Source organism: Eretmochelys imbricata, chromosome 3 (assembly GCF_965152235.1).
Source record: "Eretmochelys imbricata isolate rEreImb1 chromosome 3, rEreImb1.hap1, whole genome shotgun sequence".
Lineage (NCBI taxonomy): Eukaryota > Metazoa > Chordata > Testudines > Cheloniidae > Eretmochelys > Eretmochelys imbricata.
The window spans coordinates 204,780,804-204,802,728 of NC_135574.1; the positions used below are offsets into that span (position 1 = coordinate 204,780,804).

At 48.8% G+C, this 21,925-nt stretch overlaps 2 protein-coding genes across 4 annotated transcripts in view; one reads left to right on the forward strand and one right to left on the reverse strand.

Moving 5' to 3' along the window:
• Positions 1-2,682, reverse strand: part of RRBP1 (ribosome binding protein 1) — a 55,236-nt gene extending 52,554 nt beyond the window's left edge. For all 3 annotated transcript variants that reach the window (XM_077814130.1, XM_077814129.1, XM_077814128.1), the window contains exon 1: positions 2,546-2,682. The gene's annotated coding sequence lies outside the window, so the exon portion shown is untranslated. The remainder of the gene's footprint in view (positions 1-2,545) is intronic.
• An 11,215-nt stretch (positions 2,683-13,897) lies between these two features.
• On the forward strand, positions 13,898-21,541 carry BANF2 (BANF family member 2). The gene is made up of 3 exons (XM_077812065.1): positions 13,898-13,921; positions 19,637-19,765; positions 21,395-21,541. The coding sequence occupies exons 1-3, from the start codon at positions 13,898-13,900 to the stop codon at positions 21,539-21,541; spliced, it is 300 nt and encodes a 99-aa protein (XP_077668191.1).
• Positions 21,542-21,925: the final 384 nt, after the last annotated feature.

A 21,925-nucleotide genomic window follows, 5' to 3' on the forward strand; every position in this document is an offset into this window, starting at 1 on the left:
TTAGAGCTGCTTGGTACAAGACTATTATTCTGCTTCTACATTATGTACACCCAGCCCGACAAGACCTCTCACTACAAGCTCATGGGTGCTTTCCTCAACTCTCTCTCCTTCTTAAGGCTATCATTAGAACTTTGTTCCTTCCTGTAGATATCTGGTTCTTCTTCTTCTACACAACCCCAGATACACTGGTTGCATATAATACCTAGCTTTTCTATTGCACTTTTCTCAAAGCACTTTACAAAGGAAGTCAGGATCATTATCCCCATTTTACAAATGGGGAAACTGAGGCAGAAAAAGAAAAGGAGTACTTGTGGCACCTTAGAGACTCACAAATTTATTTGAGCATGAGCTTTCGTGAGCTACAGCTCACTTCATCGGATGCATCTGAGGCAGAAAAGTGACACAGCTTACCCAAGGTCACCCAGCAGGCCAGAAGTAGAGCAGGAACAGAACGCAGATCTGAGTCTCAGTCTAGTGCTGGGTCCTCTAGGTCCCAATCACTCAACTGACAACATGCAGTTGGTCATGGTCATGTAGTCAGTTACAGAATCAGAGCCCTACACAGAGTGAAATAGCAAGTAATTTCTCTGTTCTTACTGGTTTTCATATTTATTGTTATGATCATTTAATTCTGCACCAGTCAATGGCTCATTTTATGGGTTAACACAGCGGAAAACCTTTGCTCCCTTAAAAAAAAAATCCTGTCATGGTTGTGACCTCTTGTAACTGCATTTAATCAGATTACAGAATTTCACCAGATCACCTCCAACTATGGTCAAAGGAATTTGTTTCAAATATTTGCAGCAGATGGGGTTGTTAAAAGTTTCAGTGGGGAGAGAAGGTTAGCTCTGAGGACAATCTATTTCAGAGACAGCCTCAAAGCTACTACAGCTCCCTGTCCCGGGTAACTAACTCCTTGTTGGGTGTGCCAGATAAAGAGAAAACTTTCGCTCCCATCCCTCCAGGATTTCACAAGACCAGCTACAACAGAGGCTACACAGAAGCCCAATGCACATCTGTAGCTAGCCCATTTGTTAAGCAAATATTGCCTTTGATGTGAATCCTTCTCCCTGGGTTGTGAAACCCTTACCCTGGTATCCCCCCACAAGCTCTCCCCCCACGTTAAGGAAATGGCGCAGGGAAATGCAGAGATTCCTCAGTTTCCCCGAAGGGGACACTTAGGTCTTTATTTGGTGCAGCCTTGTGATTGCACCAGGGGAGAGCAGCGGCCAGGGCTCGGCCGCTAATCCATCCGGAAGCAGCCAGAGCCAGCGGCCCACGAGCGATCGGGGGGAAGGAGCCTGCAGCGGGGTTGCCAGCGGCTGCAGGCGAGGGACAGGCGAGCGGGGACTCCCCGAGCACTTTCAGGGAGCGGGCAGAGCTCACGGCTAGCGGCCCCCCTGCTTTGCAAGCGCTGAAGCGAAGGGACTGGGGACGCGGGATCCGAACAGCAGAGGAGGAAACCGCCGCTGGAGCAGGCTCCGTCCGCGGTGCCCTGGGCAGGGGTAAGCGCCCGCCCTCCCCGACTGAACACGTCGTCGCTCCGCACCGCCTCTGGCACAGCGCGGTCCCATTCATCCGGAAGGGACCAGCCCCCCCGCGAGCTCGCTGCAAACCGATCCGCTTATGAAAGCGGAGTGAGCGGCGGCGCGGCAGACAGGGCACGGGTGGCCCCGGGGGAGGCGGAAACTCCGCCTCGAATTGTTCTGCAAACTCCCCCGCCACGTTTTAATCCTCTTCTCCCCCCCGCCGCCTGCCCCGCGGCGCCCCAGGCCGGAGAGAGGCGTGCGCAGGGATTTGGGGCACCAAGCCGCAGCTCGCGACGTCCCTGCAAAGCCTGACAGCCAGAAGCCGCCCCGGTGCCCACCTTACCAGCCCCCTCCTCCAAGAGGATCGCAGTCCAGGGGCCGCCTCGCCGCGGATCTCACGCCAAACCGGCCCCTGGCTCCCTCCACGCAATTATCCAGCCCTGGCTTAAGGCTTCCAGGAGGCATTTAAATCCCCTGGAGTCTTCCAGTCAAGCAACGTCAGCTGTGCGCGCTCCGGCCATGGAACCCGTTCCTGCTCCAGCTGTGAACGTGGCCGGAGGAGCCACACAACTTCACCCGGCGCCTCCAAGGGGAAGCGGAGCACTAGCTACCGGAGGGAGAGAGGGATGCTGCTGGGTCGGCTCGGCGCGTAGTGTTAGCCGACCGGGGGGGGGGTTCCCCCATTAGATCTAGGGTGGGGGAGAGGTATCGCGACCCTCCCCACCACCACAGGGTTGGATTCTGTCCCGCATCGCCTTAGCCGCAGCTGTGGGGTCTTCCCAGCCCGGCGTTCTTTGGAACGCCGATGAGGAACTCTTTGGAACGCTGGGGGCACCCCATGGAACGCTGACCCGGGTTCCATGGAACGCTGACCCGGGTTCCATGGAACGCGGAGCGCCGCCGGGTTCGGAAGGCCGGCCCTGGCAGGCTGAGATCCCGGGCTCAGCTTCCCTGCCAGCAGCTGCAAGCGGGGGAGGAAAGGGGGGAAACGGCTTTGGGGGGTTCGAGTTTCCTACCTGCCTGGCGCCTCCGACTTCGCTCTCTCGCCCCGGCAACGAGACGCCCCCTTCCAAGCTCTGCAGCTGCCAACGCACCGCCCAGGCTGGAGGAGACAGCGCCGCTGGCTGGGCGATGCGCCCGGCTGCCCTTGCCCCGTCCGATGCCCAGAGCCCCCCAACGCCCCTCCGCCGCTCGCCGCCTCTGTGGAGTCGTGGCACTTTTTCCTTCTACGCTGGCACGGCGCCTTTCCCAAGGCTTCCCTCCAGCCCGCCCCCGCCGCTCCGCATGGGCCTGCGGCGGTTGGTGCCAGCCCCGCCAGTCAAGCCTGCGGCGGCCCAGTGAGAGAGGAGACAGCGGGAGGGAGGGCTCTTGCGAGTGGATGAGCCGGGAGACCAATGGGGCCGCTGAAGGCGAGTGGAATGATGGGAGTTGTAGTTTGCCAGCTGCAGGCTTTGACCTGGAGAATAAGAGCAAGGAAGAGCATTCCCTTTTACACATACTAGTTACACACGCTTTACTAGGGCGTCCTGGAGTCTCCTCTGCTCTGCACCCGGCCTCTCCAGGCTCTGACCTTCTCTGGCAACCGTGTGGGTGGCAGGAGTGAAAACGATTAATTAAATAAAGGATTGTCAGCACTTTGGGACAGGGATTGTCTCTCACTATGCATTTGTACAGCACCTGGCACAACGGGGGCCTCGGTCCTGGCTGGAGTGTCCTAGGCACTACAAATATTATCCGATTATGACTGACGATTGCAAAATCAGTTACTTGTTAGGGCATTTAAGCGCTTTTTCTACTGGGGTTGTTGATAGCTATTCCACTGGAAAGAAATGAAATGAGTATATAATTCATAATCTGGAATGACTGCAGGAGCCCAAAATTCAGCCATCCTAACTGGGACAAAACTCTCCTTAACTACAAAGTGAGGGGAGGGGGCTGTTACCTAAGGCCTTGATCCTGCAAATATGTAAATACATGCTTTTCTTTACTCCTACAAATAATCCCATTGACATAAATGGACCTAACCCTGGGTTAAATTAATAATAATAATTAATAATTCCTAGCTCTTATTTACTATATTTCATCAGTAGATATCAAAGTGCTTTACAAAGAAGGTCAGTACCATTATCACCATTTTACAGATGAGAAAACTGAGGCACAGTGGAACCATGACTTGCCCAGAGCTGGCAATAGAAGCCAGGTTTCCTTAGTCCTAGTCTAGTGCTCTGTCCAGTAGACCATGCTGCGTCCAAGTGCTTATGCAAGATAGGCACATGCTTAAATGGTGGTAGAACTGGGATCTAAGAAAGGACTGAAGGTTTGGGATCACAGGTCTTACTTTGTGGCCTGTTCAATTTGGTCAAATACTGGAACATTATTTCAGAAGCGCCTTTAGGTCCTGTTTGCGGATCACTTTTGTACTAGCACTGAGCACACCACATATAATAAAAAGATAGGCCCTGCCTGTAAGTGTTTACAGTCTTGTATATACCAAGACAGCAGATGGATAAAACAAACACATGGAGGGAGAGCAAGGTAAACAGTGAAACATTCCTGATTAGCTTAATAAGTAGACTTATCAGACCTGCCCACAAGTCGTGTCTATTCACAAGGAGACTGCTTCACTAAGGATCAATTTTAAGGGCTTTCTGGGTAGACCCAGCTGTTCTGAAAGATCAGGCCATGGTGTCTCGAGTCAGTCACCCAAAATTATTGGACACTTTAAAATTTGGCATTGGCCTTTCTGCTTTAATTTTCCTATCTATAAAAATGGGGATAATAACTCTTCCCAACTCCCTCCCTCCCAGGAGTTGTCACAATTAATGTTTGCAAAACACAGCGTAACCCATAGCCCTCCAGCCTTTGTGTTTTCGAATATAGTGAGACCTTCCAATATTAACCCTGTAAAGCCCTTGAGCCTGCCAGGAACTCTCCATGGGCTTAGGGATCTGGGCGCATGGGCCTGATTTAGCAATGCACTTGAGCATTTGTGTAACTTTAAGCACATGAGTTTTTCTACAGAAGCCAGGGGGACTCCTCACATGTTTAAAGTCATGCATATGATTAAGAACCTTGCTCAATCAGGGCCAAAGGCAGGGAGGTGCCTAGATACCTTTTGAGGATCTGGGCCTAAGAACCAACCATCACACTAGTGGCCTGTTCGGACAGCTGTCCCTCACAAAACTTTTTGAAATGTAGGCAGCTGTGCAAGAACGCCAGCACACATGTAGCTTGGGGCTGCCTCGTGGGGCAGGAAGCTGGTGGTGACATTCAGACCTCTGGCCATCCCCTCCCCTTCTTATATAAAATGAGCCAATTAAGTTTGGAGGTGCCCTATGGAATAACCTCGCTGGCCCTCCATGGGGTCCTCAGCTCAATCCTATGTGATCTCTTTTTGGGGGTAGGAGAGTGAAAACTTCTTTGGCAGGCACCACCTAAAACTCTAAGGCTGGTGTAGGATTTTTCTGTGCGCGCTTCAATGAGACATATAAAAGCCATTCGTTATTTTTCAAAGTCTTCCCCGTTCGAGTTACCGTCAGAGCTTTAGCACTAGTTTGGAAGGGGATCTTTCGAGGCTTAAATTAGAGCCTGCACAAACAAGTCCGGAAGCCTAATTCTAACTAAGAAATAAAAGATCCTAAGTCATTATTTAATACATTTAGCATTCTCAGTGCTGGTGAAATGCTGCAGCCCTGCCCCTTGTCACATTCCCTGGGAAGAAAGACTCCTTTACTGCACTTAATTTCAAGGGGAATATGGTGAAAGATAGCACAGCATTAGCTTCTTAGAATTAGGGCCGGGGGCTGATTTAGCACAATGGATAAATCTAGCTTCAACACTATGCAATCCAAGTTGTGAGGGTTTCTGTGGTGCATCCAAGAGGCGGGATGTATTTACTTTTCATATACATCATCTCTAATTAGTATAAGCCTATAAACTGGGAGTGGGTGGGGAAACTGTTTTTCTGTCCCAGGAGAATTCTGAGATTTTGAAAAAATTTCCCATCACACAACAGGACGAAAAGTTGAAATCTCAAAAATGTTCACAAAGCCGACAAACCAAACCAAATTTCAGTTCTGGTCCTGTGACGTGTCTGGTTTCGATCATTTTGAAACCTTTCAATACAAATCTGACTCTTTTTTACTTTCTTTTCTTTTTTAAACCAATTTCTTGGCATGAATTCAGTGCACATTCTAAACAAAAAGTTGTTTTGAACAGAAACCCCCGTGACTTTTCAGTTTGACAATTTCGAAGGAGGACGTCTTGGCAATTTGGAAAGTTTTTCCAACACTTTTTTGAGTCAGGAAAGGCGTGGAAACGGGCTCTTTGCCACGAACAGTTTCAGTTTTGACAAATCAGATTTTTTCAGGGAAAAAATGTTTTGTTAAAAAATTCCCAACCAGCTCTGCTGTAAGACTGGACTGTCCTCTGCCGGGCGGGAGATGGGAGGGACTACAAATAGACAGGAAACTCAGCGAGTTTCCATTGCATGAATCCATCAGGTGGTGGGAGTTTCCCCCTCCTCTCTCCCACCATAAGGCTGAGCCCTCTCAGATACCCTGGGATCTGCATGTATCCCAAGAGCTCCTTGGAGTCCAACACCCTTTATTCAGAGCCAGGGAAGTTCACACAACTCAGGGGGACAGTGTGGATGGTAATGCTGACCGAAGCAGCGTTATCTGATTTAGGGCGTCTTCATGGGTTTGGTGTCATGTTGCCATGGAAAGTGGCTGCTGGTGCTCCTGCCCCATCCCTTATGCACACGCATGTGTACATCTCAGTTCCTCTAGAGTAGTGTTTCTCAACGACCGGTCCCTGAGATCTCACTGACACACTTTGGGAAGGCAGCAAGCCAGTCCCTGGTATCAAAAAGCTTAAGAGGATCCCCAGACATGCTTCTGTTGGCTGAGATGAAGATGGGTGATGCCCAAAAGCCAGAGTTCCCCATGCATCACACCCCACCAGCATATCCACGATATCTAGAGCCCCTTCCTCGGACAGAAGCAGAGTGGACAAACTGGCCCATAAACTTTAATATCTAGGAGGAACAAAATGTAGCCTTAGTAAGGGTCCATTGAGGTCAATGGGAAGATGTCCATCCATTGATTTCGGTGGGTGCTTAATCAGGAGTGTCGAAGACCGCTTATATCCCCAATGGGGCCTAGTGGCAAAGCCATGGTGGGGAGGAGCTGGCTAGCGGTGACACTGATTAGTTATCTTTCTGGGGCCAAAGGCCCTGTACAATAGGAGAACTGTGCCGGACAAATAACAGGTTCCCTGCCCTAGAGGGCTGGCATTTTAAGAGCATGGGTACAAAACAAACAGAGCGGTACTTTGCAGTAAGGGAAGGGCATGGGGTTACTGTAGCTGGATTGCATCACTGTCCCGGCAGCCTGTTCACACTGGGGGCCGAGACAGGGGAAGCGGAGATACCATTCAAAAAATGAATTTGTTGAAGGTTTTGAATCCCCAACCTGGCCCGGGAGATTGCTCTTCTCCTGCAGCTCCACCCCCGCTCTCCTTCTGCTCTCCAGCGGACATGCTCAGCTAGACACAAAACCTCCTGCAATGAGAGAGGTCTCCTGGTCTCAATTCAGCACTGCTCTTCCGCTCCCTGAGGGACAGCAGGTGCTGCCCACAGCTGTGCTGCGTCTGTGGCTTGCATCCCGCCGTGCACATGCGGAAAGTTAGCGCCCCTCCTGCAACAGCTGCGGGGATGCGGTGGGATACCTCAGCAAATTCCTTTGCAACAGCCATTCTCCAGTTTGGCCATGCTGTGGGGAGCATGGCATAAAAGGCCCCACCTCCTTTCCTGCCCACAAATCACGGTGCCAATGGCGTTGGGGCCCACTGGTGGTCTACGGGCTTATCGAGGAAGCACTGCCGTTTTTTGATTCCCAGAAGCACTGAAAGTGATGTAAAAGAACCAAGCTCAGGGCAGAAGGCAAAGCATCTACTAGATGAAATTGGCAGACAACGGACAAGCACTCCCCTAGACAATTCTGGTAATGCGACTGACTTGGCGTTAGGTGTGCCCCGTGCTGTACTGTAAGGCTAGAAAAGGCATTTTCCCCCTAAGCAACATTAGGAAACAATCCCAGGCAGTGCCCAAAAGGAACACTAGGCTAGGGGACCCAGCTTGCATGCTGGTTTCTGGGCTGAAGCCCTTAGGGGTCCTTCATAACATTCAGTCTCCCAGTGTTTCAGTGTGGGACAATGAATGATGACAAGCCCCGAAATTATTGTTTTCACCATTGCACCCTCCTTTGCCCCCACAATGTTCCACACTTTCCCACCCCACCACCCCCCAAATATCCCATTTCATCCATTACCCTTTCTCCTTCCATTGTCTGCTAATCCTCTCTAATCCCAGTTTCTGGGGAGGAGGGCATTTCTATCTACACGTGGCCAGAATCTGACTGATTCCTTTCTTTGATCATTTTGATGGATAATATCAATGTTTATTTTTAAGCTTTTCCCCCCAGTTTTTGTCAATTTAAATTTTCACAGTTGCGCAAATTTATGCTGGGTTAGACAATGGGGCCGGGGGGGGGGGGGGGGGGGCGGGTGTCGGGCAATAATTATTTAATGACGATAGACGCTGAGATTCCAAAAGTTAAAACTTTATAACCGTTCAAATACAGACGATTATTTTGGCATGTGATGTTGACAAAGTAAATGTCCTTAAATCAAATTCCAATAAGTTCCCAAGCAACACTTTCCTTCTATAATAATCAAAATGTACAGACAGGTAAAGTTAGAAAATATTGTTTCATTGGCTTGTGCGTGTACTGTGAAACTGCCATTTATCAACATCTACAGATAAAAATCTAATCTTTCCAAATCTATTTATATCCCTTCCAAAACATCCTTATTTTTTTCCTATTTCCTGTGATAACTCTGGATATTCTTTGTTACCCATGTCCTATCCCTTTCTGAATCCTGCTAAACTCTTGGACTCCATGATATCTTGGGGCAATGAGTTCCCCAGACTAATTGTGCATTGTGTGAAAAGTATTGCCTTTGATCAGTTTCAAATTTGCATTATTTACATTTCTTCAAGTGTCCTTTTTCCTCTTGCATTTTGTCCTATTAAATAGCTTACTAGGCTCTTTTATTTAGACATTTCCAACTGCTGTACAGGTTTTCTGGTTGAAATCGCACCTTGCAACTAGGCTACAGCTTTGAAAGGGTCCAACTCTTCTCCCTTCCTTTCCTCCGCCTGCCTTTTCATGAGAAATTCACTCCTACTCTCCTCCCAGACCTAAACCACTTTTTCTCTTCTGGTCCCGAACAGATGCTGTCAATCACATCATATTCTGATGCGGTTTTTATATGTAGACAACTAGAAAGTGGGATGAGACCATCAAAACTATTTCAGTTCTGGCCAGAAATTATTGTCTGAAAACTGGTGGTGCAAAGCTGCAGAATTTGGCCATGAAAAATACACTTTTAAATAATAAATCCAACTTTGCATATGCAGTTTTCATTCTCTGTGTTGGTGCTGGTGACAGTCGGAAACAACTAGGGTCACTCTTATGGTTTTTACATTTCATAGACAGTCCTCAGTAGGGTGACATAGCCCTATTATTTACAATTACTGCACATTCTGATGAGCCTTTGTGCAAATATATAACACTTATGAGTACCAATGAAAAGTGTGATTGATGTTACCTGTAGTAATTATATGCACTATTGCTAACACCGTATATCATTCCTATAAGGACCACACACCCATTTGGATTATTTGTATGCTAGAAGCACCTATAGGGCTCATCTAAGATCAGAACCCCTCCAAACACAGAGGAAGAGAACCCCTGCCCCAGACAGCTCACGATCTAAAGAGATGAGGCACACGAATAGGGAGAGGGAAGCGGCTGGCCCAGTGTCACACCCCAGGTCAGTGGTAGAGCTGGGGACAGAACCTCCGTCCATCTCCTGATTCTCAGGCTGTCTTCACTTCCCCCATCGCTGGAGATAATCCACCCCAGGAGAGACAGAACTAGGGCAAAGGTAGAATTCATCTGTCGACCGAGCACTGTCTCCACGAGGGGGTTGGGTTGGCTTAACTACATCGCTCGGGGAAGGGGGGGGGGGGTTTCCACACACACCCCTGAGCTATGAAGCTGGGTCGGCCTAACTGTCTTCTATGGACCTGGCATCAGTCGGATGCCCTCCTAGGTCCTGCCTTCCAACGACGTGGTGCCATCACAAAGTCAGCAAGTCAAAGTCTCCTGCCAGCCCAGCTCCATTCATGGACGGGCACGATTCCCTGAAGCAGCGACAGATTGCAACACGACCAAGGTGATGAGGAGCTCCCAAAGGTGCTGCCAAAGTGGGAGGAACACCCAAATATATGAGCACTATCAGGAGCACTGGGCACAGACCATCAAACCAGTGGGATTCTTCTCTGCTTTTCTCTAGGTCACCTCTGGAAGGACTACGAGTCCCTGCTATCCCTAAGTCTTTTCCCATACTGAGGGTAGCCCCTAACCTTTGCCCCAGGAGTGGGTTCCAGTCTAGCACTGCTGAGAGTCACATGACCCCTCATCACTAGTTCCGTATGTGATGCTGCCCCATCCCTTCGTAATCCTCTCTCTCTGACTCTGCCCCGGTGTTCAAAGCCGGTAATGTGCAGTGAGCCACTTGCAGAAGGGAGTTTGTAAGCATGGCACCCTGCTGGAGGGGTCTGGGAACATCTTCCCTTGAGAAACACCCTCCCTCTGGTGCCTTCCAATTGGTAAAGAACATTGTCCCTTCAGAAGCATCTTTATCAGCTAGGGACAAAGCCACCACTAGTGAGGCTGATTTCAAGGTGTGGAGGGCCAGAGGGGGCACATTTGGGTGTGAGAGTATCTAGGATTTCACTGTCCTACTTCCTACTAAATACATTTATACAAATGTGATTTGCTGGGCTGAGTCCTGAGCCCCACTCCAGCCCCTTTGTGCTGCCATGAAAGGCAGTGGAAGGCAGGCAGATCCAGCCAGCTGAGGATTCCCCTGATGCATGGGAGTCCCCAGTTGGCATGGCTGCTGTCTTGGCATAGCTGGCTCCTGTGCCACCCCAACTGCAGGACAGGAACGACTAGCAACTACTGAATTAGGGCCTGATCCACAGCCCACTGAAGCCAGTAAGTGCTCCAATAGGCACTCATAGATTCCAAGGCCAGAAGGGATCATCGTCATCATAGTCTGACCTCCTGTATAGCACAGGCCAGAGAATTACCCCAAAATAATTCCTAGAACAGATCGTGTAGAAGACAATCCAATCCTGATTTTAAAATGATCAGTGATGGAGAATCCACCATGACCCTTGGTAAATTGTTCCAATGGTTAATTACCCTGACTGTTAAAACTTTGTGCGTTATTTCCAGTCTGAATTTGTCTAGCCTCAGCTTCCAGCCATTGGATCATGTTAGACCTTTCTCTGCTAGACTGAAGAGCCCATCATCAAATATCTGTTCCCCATGTAGATACTTACACTCTGTGATCAAGTCACCCCTGAACCTTCTCTTTGTTAAGCTAGATCGAGCTCAGGGAGTCTATCACTATAAGGCAGGTTGCCTAATCCTTTAATCATTCTCATGGCTCTTCTCTGAACCCTCTTCAATTTATCAACACCCTTCTTGACTTGTGGGCACCAGAACTGGACACAGTACTCCAGCAGCTGTCACATCAGTGCATTGGATCAAGTACTTAGAGATTGATGGGATTGAAAAACTACACTTCTGACTGAATGTTCTGTTCAACCCTCAGGCAGGAACCAGAATGGTCTAAGGACCGTGACACACATCTCCAGTCAGTGCTGTCGCATCTTACTAGTGTCAAGTCTGAGACAGCACTCTCAGCAGACAGTCTTGTAACTGGATTCACTCCCGAAGGCATTTACTGTCTGAGATCAAAGAGAGAAAAAGGAATTTTGATAACAGAAGGAAGAAGAGGAAAAAAGGTAGCTGAAGGCTACATCCACATATGTTCTATTCCTATCATTTGTTTTATAGGATCAATTAGAGGTGAGACTCCGGTGCGGTCGGTGCTGTTCAGACACATCGTGAAAGACCGTCCCTGCCCCAGTGAGATTAAAATTCAATATTTTAGTGGAATCAATGACAAAATGTCAGGGAAGCAAAATCATTTTAAAATGTTGTAGAATTTTTGGGCTAAATCCTCAGCTGATGTAACTCTGCAGTGGTGTTGTGCTGATTTACACCAGCTGAGGATCTGGCCAGACATCTTTCCCCTGGTGCACAGAAAACAAGCCCTGCTATTGAAGAGGGGCTGTCAAAGGTCAAAGGGTCTCATTGATTGCCTGGTACATCTCGCCACAGTGGAGATGAGAATGAGTGACTGTTCTGCGCAAACAGATGTGATGAAAGAAGTGAAAAAATATGCTAATCAGGAGCACTTTCTGCTAATTATGGTAATGCTACTTCTGCAAGGCATCCCAAAATAGTCGCTCTATTCTCAGCCCCTGCGAGAGACTCCAGGGCTTTCATATTTTTCCCCGGATACTGCAGCCAGGGGTGGTGCCAGGGCCTTAGAGGACTGGGGCCGCTCTCCCCAACCCCCACCAACACACAAAAAGGGCACTGGTCTAAACACACTGATTAAATCAATCAACTAAAAGGCACTCGAAGTGCATCACGTGAACAGGCTGTCATCATAAAGAAAGGAGGAGGAGAGAAAGGCAGGTCTTACATTTAGCCCTTTGGATTGGAATGAAAGTGGGCTGGGTTCAATTTCTGCTTCTTAAGATTCCTGTGTGATCTGGGGGAAGTCAATTAATTTGCATGTACCTCATTTCCCCCCCCGTGAGACGGGCACGGTACTTTGGTTCAGACTGTAAGCTCTTGGGAGCTGGACTGTCTCTTATTTTGTATGGTGCGTAGTACCCCCTAGGTCCTATGATAATGCAGATATTAATAAAACTCACCACGACACACATCCAGTACAGTGTCAAGTGATTTAGCTGCAGGTCTCCCATTAATGTTAGTGGTTTGTAAATAGTTAAATCCTTCTGCCCTGAATATTTCCCCAGTTTTGCAAAGTAAAAATAATGGGTGAATTTATTAGAGTTGCCACCTTTTTAATGGCTGGTAACTAGACCCCCAAAGCCCTACCCCACTCCGCCTCTTCCTTCTGCTTTGCCTCTTCCCTTGAGGCCCCACCCCCTTCTCGGTCTCTTCTCCCAAGCCCCGCCCCCTTCTCCATCTCTTCCCCCCCAGATAAAGAAAAACTGGGCATCAGAACTTGTTAAATGGTACCCGGACCTACAAGCCGAAACCCGAACTGTCCGGGTGAAAACTGGATGTGTGGCAACCCTAGAATTTATCTAGTGCTTTTAGTCTACAGAAATTGCTCTACAAATTGGTTTCCAAACTGTGGGTCACATTCTAAGCCCAGCTACACCTGTGCAGCCCATTGATATCACAGATGTAAGTGGACCTCTATGCATAAACATCTCTTCACTCAACACTGCAAAGCAACTTCCCCTTAAGTACCGAGCAGCAACACTGTGCACAGTAAAAAGTACTGAGTACCTTGGTCAGTTGACCCCAGGGCTGTATGTAGGGAACATACACTCCCCTAGCTTTCTGCCAGGACACCTCCTGATTTTGCATAACAAAAATGCCCCAGGATCTGTATTAGCAACAAGTTGTCAAGGCCTCTGATTTACACCTCATCTATAAAACAACACTCACAGCATGGCTGGGCTGGAGCGCTCCACTGAGCCACCCCTCAATCCACTTTTTGCGGAGGCTTGGCAGAAGGTTTCTCATTGTCACATGGCTTTTGATCTCTAGCAGGCCATAGATAGTCCATACCCCAGTTCCACTACAGAAAGCTCCCACAGTAGGATTATTTTTCCATTGTTATATTAACATTCCCCTGGTTTTGTCTAGCCCCATGTTGCTTCTCATTTCTGTTTCCTTTCTTCTTCAGGGTCTTTATCTCCTGAGGTATTCTGGGCAATCACATCCTGAGCCTCTGGCTGGCTCTTGTCAATTATATTTCCCTGCTCTCAAAGCACAGCACTCTTGCTTGATTGTGCTAATTATCTTTAGCATATTAGTTCCTATTAGCTTGCACGTTCTTTATACAGAAGCCAGACCCAAAATGATCTGCCCTGAAACCATGGCTGCCACTGATTGCAACAGCCACAGAGCTCTTGCAATCAGGGCTGTTCCAAAGCTGGCCTCATGGATACCTGTCAAGTCCTCAGCTGGAGTAAATCAGGGTCACTTCGGTGGAGCGTAAAGGGAGCTTGCTGATTTATACCAGCGGGGAGGATCAAGCCCATTGCCTTGAGAAGACTGCAGTGAAAGCAGTGGGAAGACTCCCACCACTGGATGCTGTCCCTTTAAGAAATGCCTTTACTAGAGGGTCACAAGGTGAGATTGATTTTTCTCCCTTTGTGGTTCACCCCACATAACATCCTCTCAACCTCAGGAATTCCCAGATTTAACTTAATGCCCATGCCCCTGGCCACAAGTTTAACTGAGCCCACCTGCTGCCTCTCCTAGGCCTGCAGGAACTTTTCCCCTGCTTTCTTGGCACATGTGACCTATACATCCCATCAGCCACCCCAGGATGGTAACTTGTACGAACTGAATTTTCATTTGATTTTTTACTTTCTTTATTGGTTTGGACAAATAAATCCTACCAAGTGTTTCTTGTCACTCTCTGTTATCAGGCAAGTCACCCATAACCGTGATAACATTTTCCCACCAGTGGGCAGTCGCACCAAACACGGATTGGTGCCCAGAAGGAAATACTTTTTCACATGGTGCACAGCTAGCATGTGGAACTCATTGCCATAAGATATCATTGAAACAAAGAGCATAGTAGGGGACAGAAAAGGAATTGGAGAGACAGTGTTGACTAGTGGATAGAGCACTAGACTGGGACTCAGAAAAGCTGGGTTCTGTTTCTAGCTCTAACACTGGCCTGCTAGGTGACCTTAGGCAAGTCACTTCCCCTACCTGTGCCTCAGTTTCCCCATCTGTAAAATGGTGATATTGTTACTGAGCTCTTTCGTGAAACACTTTGAGATCTGTAGATAAAAAGCGCTTGATAAGCTATATTAATTATAATTATACGATTAAAAAGAATATCTAGGGTTATAATAATACAAAACCAAAAAACCTCAAGTGTTTAGGAAGGACTATAAACCCTCATGCTTCAGGGCTTAAACTAACCTCTAACTAGTGGGAGTCAGGGGGAAACTTTCTTTGCGGGCAGATTATCCCATTACTATCCCCTGCAGGATTTCTTGTACCTTCCTTGAAGCAATTTATAGTAGAAGGCCCTCTGGTCTGATACTGTGCAGCGGTTATTAATGATTATTATTATTGTTATTCATTTGTATTGTGGTAGCACCTGGGAGCCCCAGTCATGAACCAAGACCCCATGGTGCTAGGCACTGCACAAACACAGAACAAAAAGATGGTCCCTATCCCAAGCAGCTTAAGTATAAAACCTTTTGAGGCAGAGGGGTAAGATTCTCTTTATATGGCTCTATTCCTCCAGTGAAACTCATGTTAAGCTACCCCCAGAGTTATTCCTAGAGTAGATTTAACTGGGACATTTGGATCAGGGTGCACATTACAAACTTTGTTGCTCCAAGCTAGAGAGGTGGAGGGGGTATCTGTGCCCCATCAGTCTTCCTGCTGATGGGGTAAACCGATGGTGAGCTCCCATCAATTGTGACTCTGTGCTGGCCCCAAGGAGTCAGGCCCAGATCCTCCCATTAAAACCAAGGTGTCTAAATCCCTGTGAGGATCTGGGCCTGAGGGGCCCAGGTTGTTTAAGGCTGGCTCTGCTGCCAACCTGCAATGTTTGTTCCTGTCCTCGTGTAGCCAAGAAAGCAATGTCAAGCCAAGAGAATTCAGCACTGTGCCTGTGAAAACAGACCTAGCCGACCGGAGAACGGCCCTGATTTGTGAAGTCCTGCAGCTCAGAAGCTTAATCAAACGAGAAGAAGAGAGAAAGGGAAGTGTATTGGAAATAGTTCTCCGTGGTAAAAGCGGTGCTGAAAGTTCGCAGCCAGACCCCTGAAAGCGTGGGCACACGTACCAACCCTGGTACATAACCAAGCAACCGTTCGAAGCTATGCCGCAGCGACCCGGCGACGGCTGCCTGAGGTGATGGCATAAAAGGAAGGTTTGCTGCATCTGAGGGTGAAATGAAAGGAGTCAGAGCTGGGCGCACCTTGTTAATTAGGAAACGCGGAGGGTAGAAATAAATGCTCTTGCAGGGATGTCAGATCCAATCATTAGAACCAGGGCACCTGAACCAGCGGCATCAGACGCTGTGTGAGAAGGCAATGAAAGGTTAGGTCCCATTAGTGCAAGCAGACCCCTGCACTTCTGTGGACCCCTGTGGGCTAGGCACTGGATCACGGCAGGATCGTGTCCTCAGTGAGTGAGTGACCAGCAATCCTGCTATGCCTCTATCAGTGGTGGCTCTGCCCATAGGGCTCCAGGGACACTGACCTGCTGAGCCCAGCTTTCTTTCCATCTCAGCCCTATGGGCCGCCTGTAGTTGTCCTTTTGAACAGACAAGCGGATCCATCTTGCAGATGAAGGATCCGTACAGGAAGGGGCTGCAACTCCCACTGCTCCCCCAACTGTCGGATACTGCGGCAGGGAGGAAGGGTGGCTATGCTCCCTTGAATGCTGCACTACATAGGGGAACTTCTAGAGTCCCCTTAATTAACGAGCAAGCGAGCAGCAAAAAGTTCGCCCTATAACTTTGATCCAGATGTCATTCAGGAAGACACACCAGGGAATGAACCCCCCCCCCACCTCCAACATACACCAGAGATTATTCCATCAGCACAGCATAGTCATCAACCACACAATTACACCTCTATGCTCAAAGCAGCCCCTGTTGACTGATCAACAGCTGCATTGTAGGCGGCTGTTACTCTGTGTTTCCAACCAAGCCACCCAGCTGGGGAGGGAAGGAAGAAGGACAAGGATCAGGTGAGTAAATAAATAAAGCTTTGTACAATGACGAGGTTAAAACAGGATAAGTTATTTTATAGCCTCAAGTCTCTGGCTGCTAGCTAGGAAAGCTTTGGCAAGCCCTGTTGCTTAGTGCTGATGCATTTCCAGATCTCTCCACTTGATTTATTAGTTTACTTAAAATCATGCACTTCTCAGTGAGGAACATTGAGGCCTGCACTTGTAATGAGCGAGACTCCATGGGGATGCAGGGTTTTTGCTCATGTAGATTTCGTTGTGGGATAAGGGCCATGATCCCCACGTCGCGCCCCACATTAGTCACACAGAGAGCAGCATTCCTCTCCAATCTAGCCATTCAGCATTTCTTTTCTAACATTGGAGCATGTCTTACAAGCCTTGTGTTTTGCAATGGCAAAAATCTCTAGGGGCATTCATGGAATAAAGGTTTTAGAATGTGACCTCTTTGGGGCATGGGCTCTTTTGATAGGATTGCATAGCACTGACCATGATTTGGCTGCTATAGAAATACACAAATAAAATAAATAATCATTAATAAAACTTAGCAGAAATTTTAATACAAGCAACTCTTGTAGGATTTGAATGCACTATTTTAGTCAGAGAGGGACAGATACATTACCTAGGAGGCTATATAATCCTATAGGCACAATGCACAAGGAGTTGAGAGATACAACCTATTGCACTTAACTTCCCTAGTTTGTCCCTTTTGAGCTCCTGTAGCCAGCCACCTCCCCTACCCCTTATAAAAGCAGGAGCCTGGGCTTTTTGCTATTTCCTTGCTTGCTGGCTGTTCCTTCTGTTCTCTGGCTCCTGGTGTGTTTTGCAAGTGGTTTATGTTTTTTGGTTTAAGAAGTGGCAGGTTTATAAGGGCAGTGGAAACTCCTGCTACCAGTTGCAATTAAGTGTGGCATAGGGTGTTGTGATGGAGGATTAGGAGGGATAGATAAACAACTTTTGTATCAGATAACTGGCTCCTTGTGTCTACTCATGCTGGTGGGTGGTGAATCTAGAGTTTATAGGACTATTGGTTTAATTATAACCTTGAATGTCTATGTGGCTCCCATCTTTAGAAAATGCACCATGTCTGTTGTGCTGAAACTGTGCCAGGTGACAATCGTGGGGGAGATCATGTCTTCCTATGGCACAATCTGGTGTGGGGCCGGGGAGAGGAAACCCCGTGAATTCCCTCTTGTAAATCTTCCTCTGACTCTGTGTCTGGAGGGGGCTGCCTTGCTCTGCGTGGAACCAATTGGGGGTCCAGCCCCCAAATCCTGTGGCTCTGGAGATGTCTCTTCTCCTCCAACTCCCTGCCAGTGCAACTGTAGCATAGCCATGAAGACACACCCCTCCATGAAGTGGGGAAAGGGTTTCAGTGAGTAGAAGGCTAATACAGCTGGGGACTATACTGTCTTTGCAGCAGATTTCCTGCTGGAGGCTGTGAACAGATTGTTCTGGGGTCCCCCTTCCCACACAGGCTGCCTTAAGGGGCAGGAGATGCCACCTCCCATCATCCCCACCTGTCCACAAGTCCCTCCAGATCCTCTCCACCCCATGCCCACTGGAGTCAGTGCTCAGTGACTCTGCAAGTCAGGCCCTGATGCACGAATGAACAGGGGGATGAGCTAAAACCCTCTGCTTGTTACTTGAAAATGTCCCCCTTCTGTGGGTAGGGACGTGGTATAACCTGCATTCGCTGTATTTATGAGTTAGGTTTCTATTGCATCGCACTGTGCAATATTTATAACAGCAGGAGTGTTCCTAGCTGATGAGCGCTCGCCCTGGAGCGGGCAGCCACTTTCCCTGCCACGCTCCCATCGGCTGCGATCAGGACACTCTCAATGGAGAAACTGCAGGCAGCTAAAACACGGGCCACCCAACGGGCCTCTTCCCGTGGCAAGGGGCAGTGATGTCATAGGGAAAGGGGTTCCAGAAGCCTGCGGCAGTTGAAGTCCGCCAAGGCGTCTCCAGCCCGGGCCATGGTGGGGAGGGAGGTGTCGTCACAAACCTGACCTTTGGGCGTGGTCCTGCGGGGCAGGCCTGGGAAGCACCCACTGCTGCCGCTTCTCCATCAAGGCCGCTAAAGCCCAAGGTCTGTGAGAAGGTAGAGAAGTGGCCCCAGTCTGTTTGGCTTGCTCTTGCCACCCTCCCCTTTCTGCTGCTGGCTTCTCTCCACCAGCCCAGCCGGGCAGGGACACTGGTGCTGTGCTGGAATTGGCAGGCAGCAACTAGCTAGCCAGCTGAGCCACGGGTGCCGCCCTGTGGTTCGGGGCGAGCCAGGACTCTGCTGCTCTTCTCTGTGGGGGCCTGCAGCTCATTAGACGCTGAGCTCGCCTGCACGTGGGGGAAATCCATACCGGTTTATCAGCAGCGGTGCAGCTCCCCTGATGCTACCAGCCTCTGAGCAGCTTGTCACGAGCAGGCGGTATAATTGCCTACGCCCGGTCTACGCTCTTGGTGGCAACAATGCAACTGCCCCGTGTCTGGAAACCGTGTGCTCGTTTCCCCCATGTAGCTACATAAGGATGCGTCTTGATTGAAGCAAAAAGTCTCAAAGTGGCCCCTGACTTTGGATGCCTTGATGTTCCGGTGTCCGCCTGATATTTCAGACGTGCTGCTGAGTCAGAATAGTCAGCAGTAGGTGATTACAGGTTAGATATCACCCTAGGTGGAAACTAGTTGTTTTTTTTTTTTTAATGGGATAGAAAATGAAGTTTATACAGGACAAAAATTGCTCAGGCAACAGGGAGCAAGGGCCTTATTTGGGAGCTGTGTGAGGCATTCCTTGTGCACCACTGAAGAACCCAAATGAGGGACATGCAAACTATTCATACAGGAATCTTGAAACGACCCACCTTTAGTATCCAACTCTCTAACCTCAGGTTCCCGATTATTTACTTCTGATGTTAATAATCTTCAGCAATCAAAGCAGGGAGGTAGGGGGAAGTCGGATTTGTATGGAACGGGGATAACTTTGGGATTAAAACAAGGGAGGGATGCTTAGGGGAATGCTTGCTCTGTGGGAGGGCTGGTCTTCCAGGATGACTCCAATAGGTGTGATATCAGCATTGGCCTTTGATTGTTCTTTGCCTCCTCCCCACCCTCACACCGCTGCTGTGACAGATCATGGCGACCGGAACCCAGAAGTTCAAAGCGTTTGTGTCTGAGCCGATGGGCGATAAGGACGTTACAGCAGTGGATGGCATTAATGACGAGCTTGGACTAAAATTAGCTACAAAGGGTTTTGACAAGGTAACCATCTTTTCCACCCACTCCTTCCCAAGCTCTGTTCTATTTATGGAGCAGGTACTGTGAGAGGACTTGATTTTAAGAAGACTGTGTTCTTGTGACTTTGCTCTTGTGATAGTTTCTCCTGCTATTATGGTCTTAAAGGCACTTCATTACCATAGCTTGATCCAAACTCTGGAGGGTAGTTATGCTGAATTATTCAAAGGCACAAGACTGAATGTTATTCAAAGGGGCAAGGTCAAATTTCTTCCATCTTAAAGTGAATGCATCGTGACAGTTCCTTACAGTCCAACCAGAAATATTCAAACTATGCCTTTGGTTTTTTGAAATGCATTCATCCCCCCACCCCCCGTTGCAGAATTTGTTTGTAAGAAAGCCACAAGGACTTCCCATGGGAGGGTGGGAGTATGGAATTAAAAATATATATGTCATGCGTTCGTTATGGTAAGTCTGGCAGCAGCTAAGCTCAAGAAGGTCGAGCTATTTCGTTTCTAGTGCGGGCTTGGGAAATTCCGTCACTGGAGAAACGGATGCCTCTGCTTTCTTACTACCTTCCTTGAATGCCGGTTAGCCGTCTCCCCCCAGGGGGAAAAAAATTTACACTTCTAGTCCAGTTAACCTTTTGTGCATGCTGGTTGAAAGAAAGTGAACAGAAGGGATGTGGGAAGATCTCTGTAGATTTCAAGAAGAGCAAACCCTGCTCCACCTGCCCGTGCTGGGGATCAGTTTTGTGTAACGACTGGATCCCGTCTGCACCCGTAGCATTGCTGCAAAGTCAAGTAGTTCGTGCAGAACAGCCTGCTATGGTCACTGCGTGCGTGGCCTTCTCTCCTCCTAGTGCACGTGCATTGCCTTGGTTGCCATGGGATGCACGGGAAGCAAGTCACACAGCAACAGATAGCTGATGCCACCTTATTTTGCTAAACTGTAGTAAACAGGTGACTCTTGAGTTGTGCTGTTGATGGAAGGTAATGGACACCTCCTACTGCCTGGTCCATTTCCTGCTGCGGTACTAATGGGACAACTGCAGAATCTGTGAGCTAACTCCTTTAGCAGACAGTGACTGTCAAGGCAGGTCAATGTTTAGGCCCCACAACCCTGAGCCTGTCCTTGTCTCTTACCCATTTTGATTGCAACTTGAAATGTTAGCAATTGTAAGAGCGGATTGAAGTGGGGACCACTTCCTGGCTGATTCACGCCCAGCACAAAGTTAGGACAGACCCTGTTCCAATGGTTATGGGGTGGAGTTAACCAGCAACAGCCTCGCATCATGAAAACAGCCCCTTTCGAGGGAGCCGGACAGACAAGGCCCAAGGTTGCACTACACGCAACAGATAGGCTCCTCTTTTAATGATGCTAGGAGCCTGTCCCACACTTGTGTCGGAGTAAACCTGGCCTCCCTCTCGTTCTGGAGAGCTAAGCACCAGGCTAAAAATGGGCAAAGTTCCTTATCCTGGCAGAACACCCCTAATGAAGTCACCACAGGAAGAGAAGCAGTTACTTGTCTGGCAAAGCTTAGACCATAAGTGGCCCAGAGTTTCAAATTAACCAGCTACTCCAGGATATGGAATCAAATGGGAGGATGGGGGGAAACTCGTTAGCTGTACTAACTCATTCTGTTCCTCCTCCTAGGCATACATCCTTCTGGGCCAATTCCTCCTCTTAAAAAAGGACCATGCGGTTTTCCAAAGGTGGCTGAAAGGGGCATATGGAGCCAGTCCGAGCCAGGCTCAGCGGTGCGCCTCCTGTCTGACAGACTGGTGCTACGCTTTCCTCTAGGGAGCTGGCTGCATAGCCCTCGTGGTGTGTTCTGTGGACTGCAATAAAGTCTTTCCTGCCTGGAACTGTCCAGCCTCAATGTCTTCTTATTAGATGAACAGAGTCTCTATTGCCCCCCAAACAAACTGTTGTATGTTCTTGTGCAGGGTGATTAAGTGGGTCAAATTCTGTCCTTCGTTATCCCTGTGCTACCCCTCTGGAGTCACTGAGAGTCTAGCCCAACAGCCCCCTGCCCACGGAGAAACCTGGAACTTCTCCCTCTTAGCCCAGCTGTTCTCTCGGACCCAGGTTCAGCAAGACAGAGAAGCACGTGCTCCAACGCTAACCCCAGGAGTGGCCCAGCTGACGTCAATGGGTTACCCGTAGACTTGAAGGTTAGCCAGG

Coding starts and splice junctions, on each gene's coding strand:
- BANF2 (XM_077812065.1), top strand. CDS start 13,898: ATGCCTTTACTAGAGGGTCACAAG. Junction 13,922..19,636: donor CTTTACTAGAGGGTCACAAG/GTGAGATTGATT, acceptor CTGCTGTGACAG/ATCATGGCGACCGGAACCCA. Junction 19,766..21,394: donor CTACAAAGGGTTTTGACAAG/GTAACCATCTTT, acceptor TCCTCCTCCTAG/GCATACATCCTTCTGGGCCA.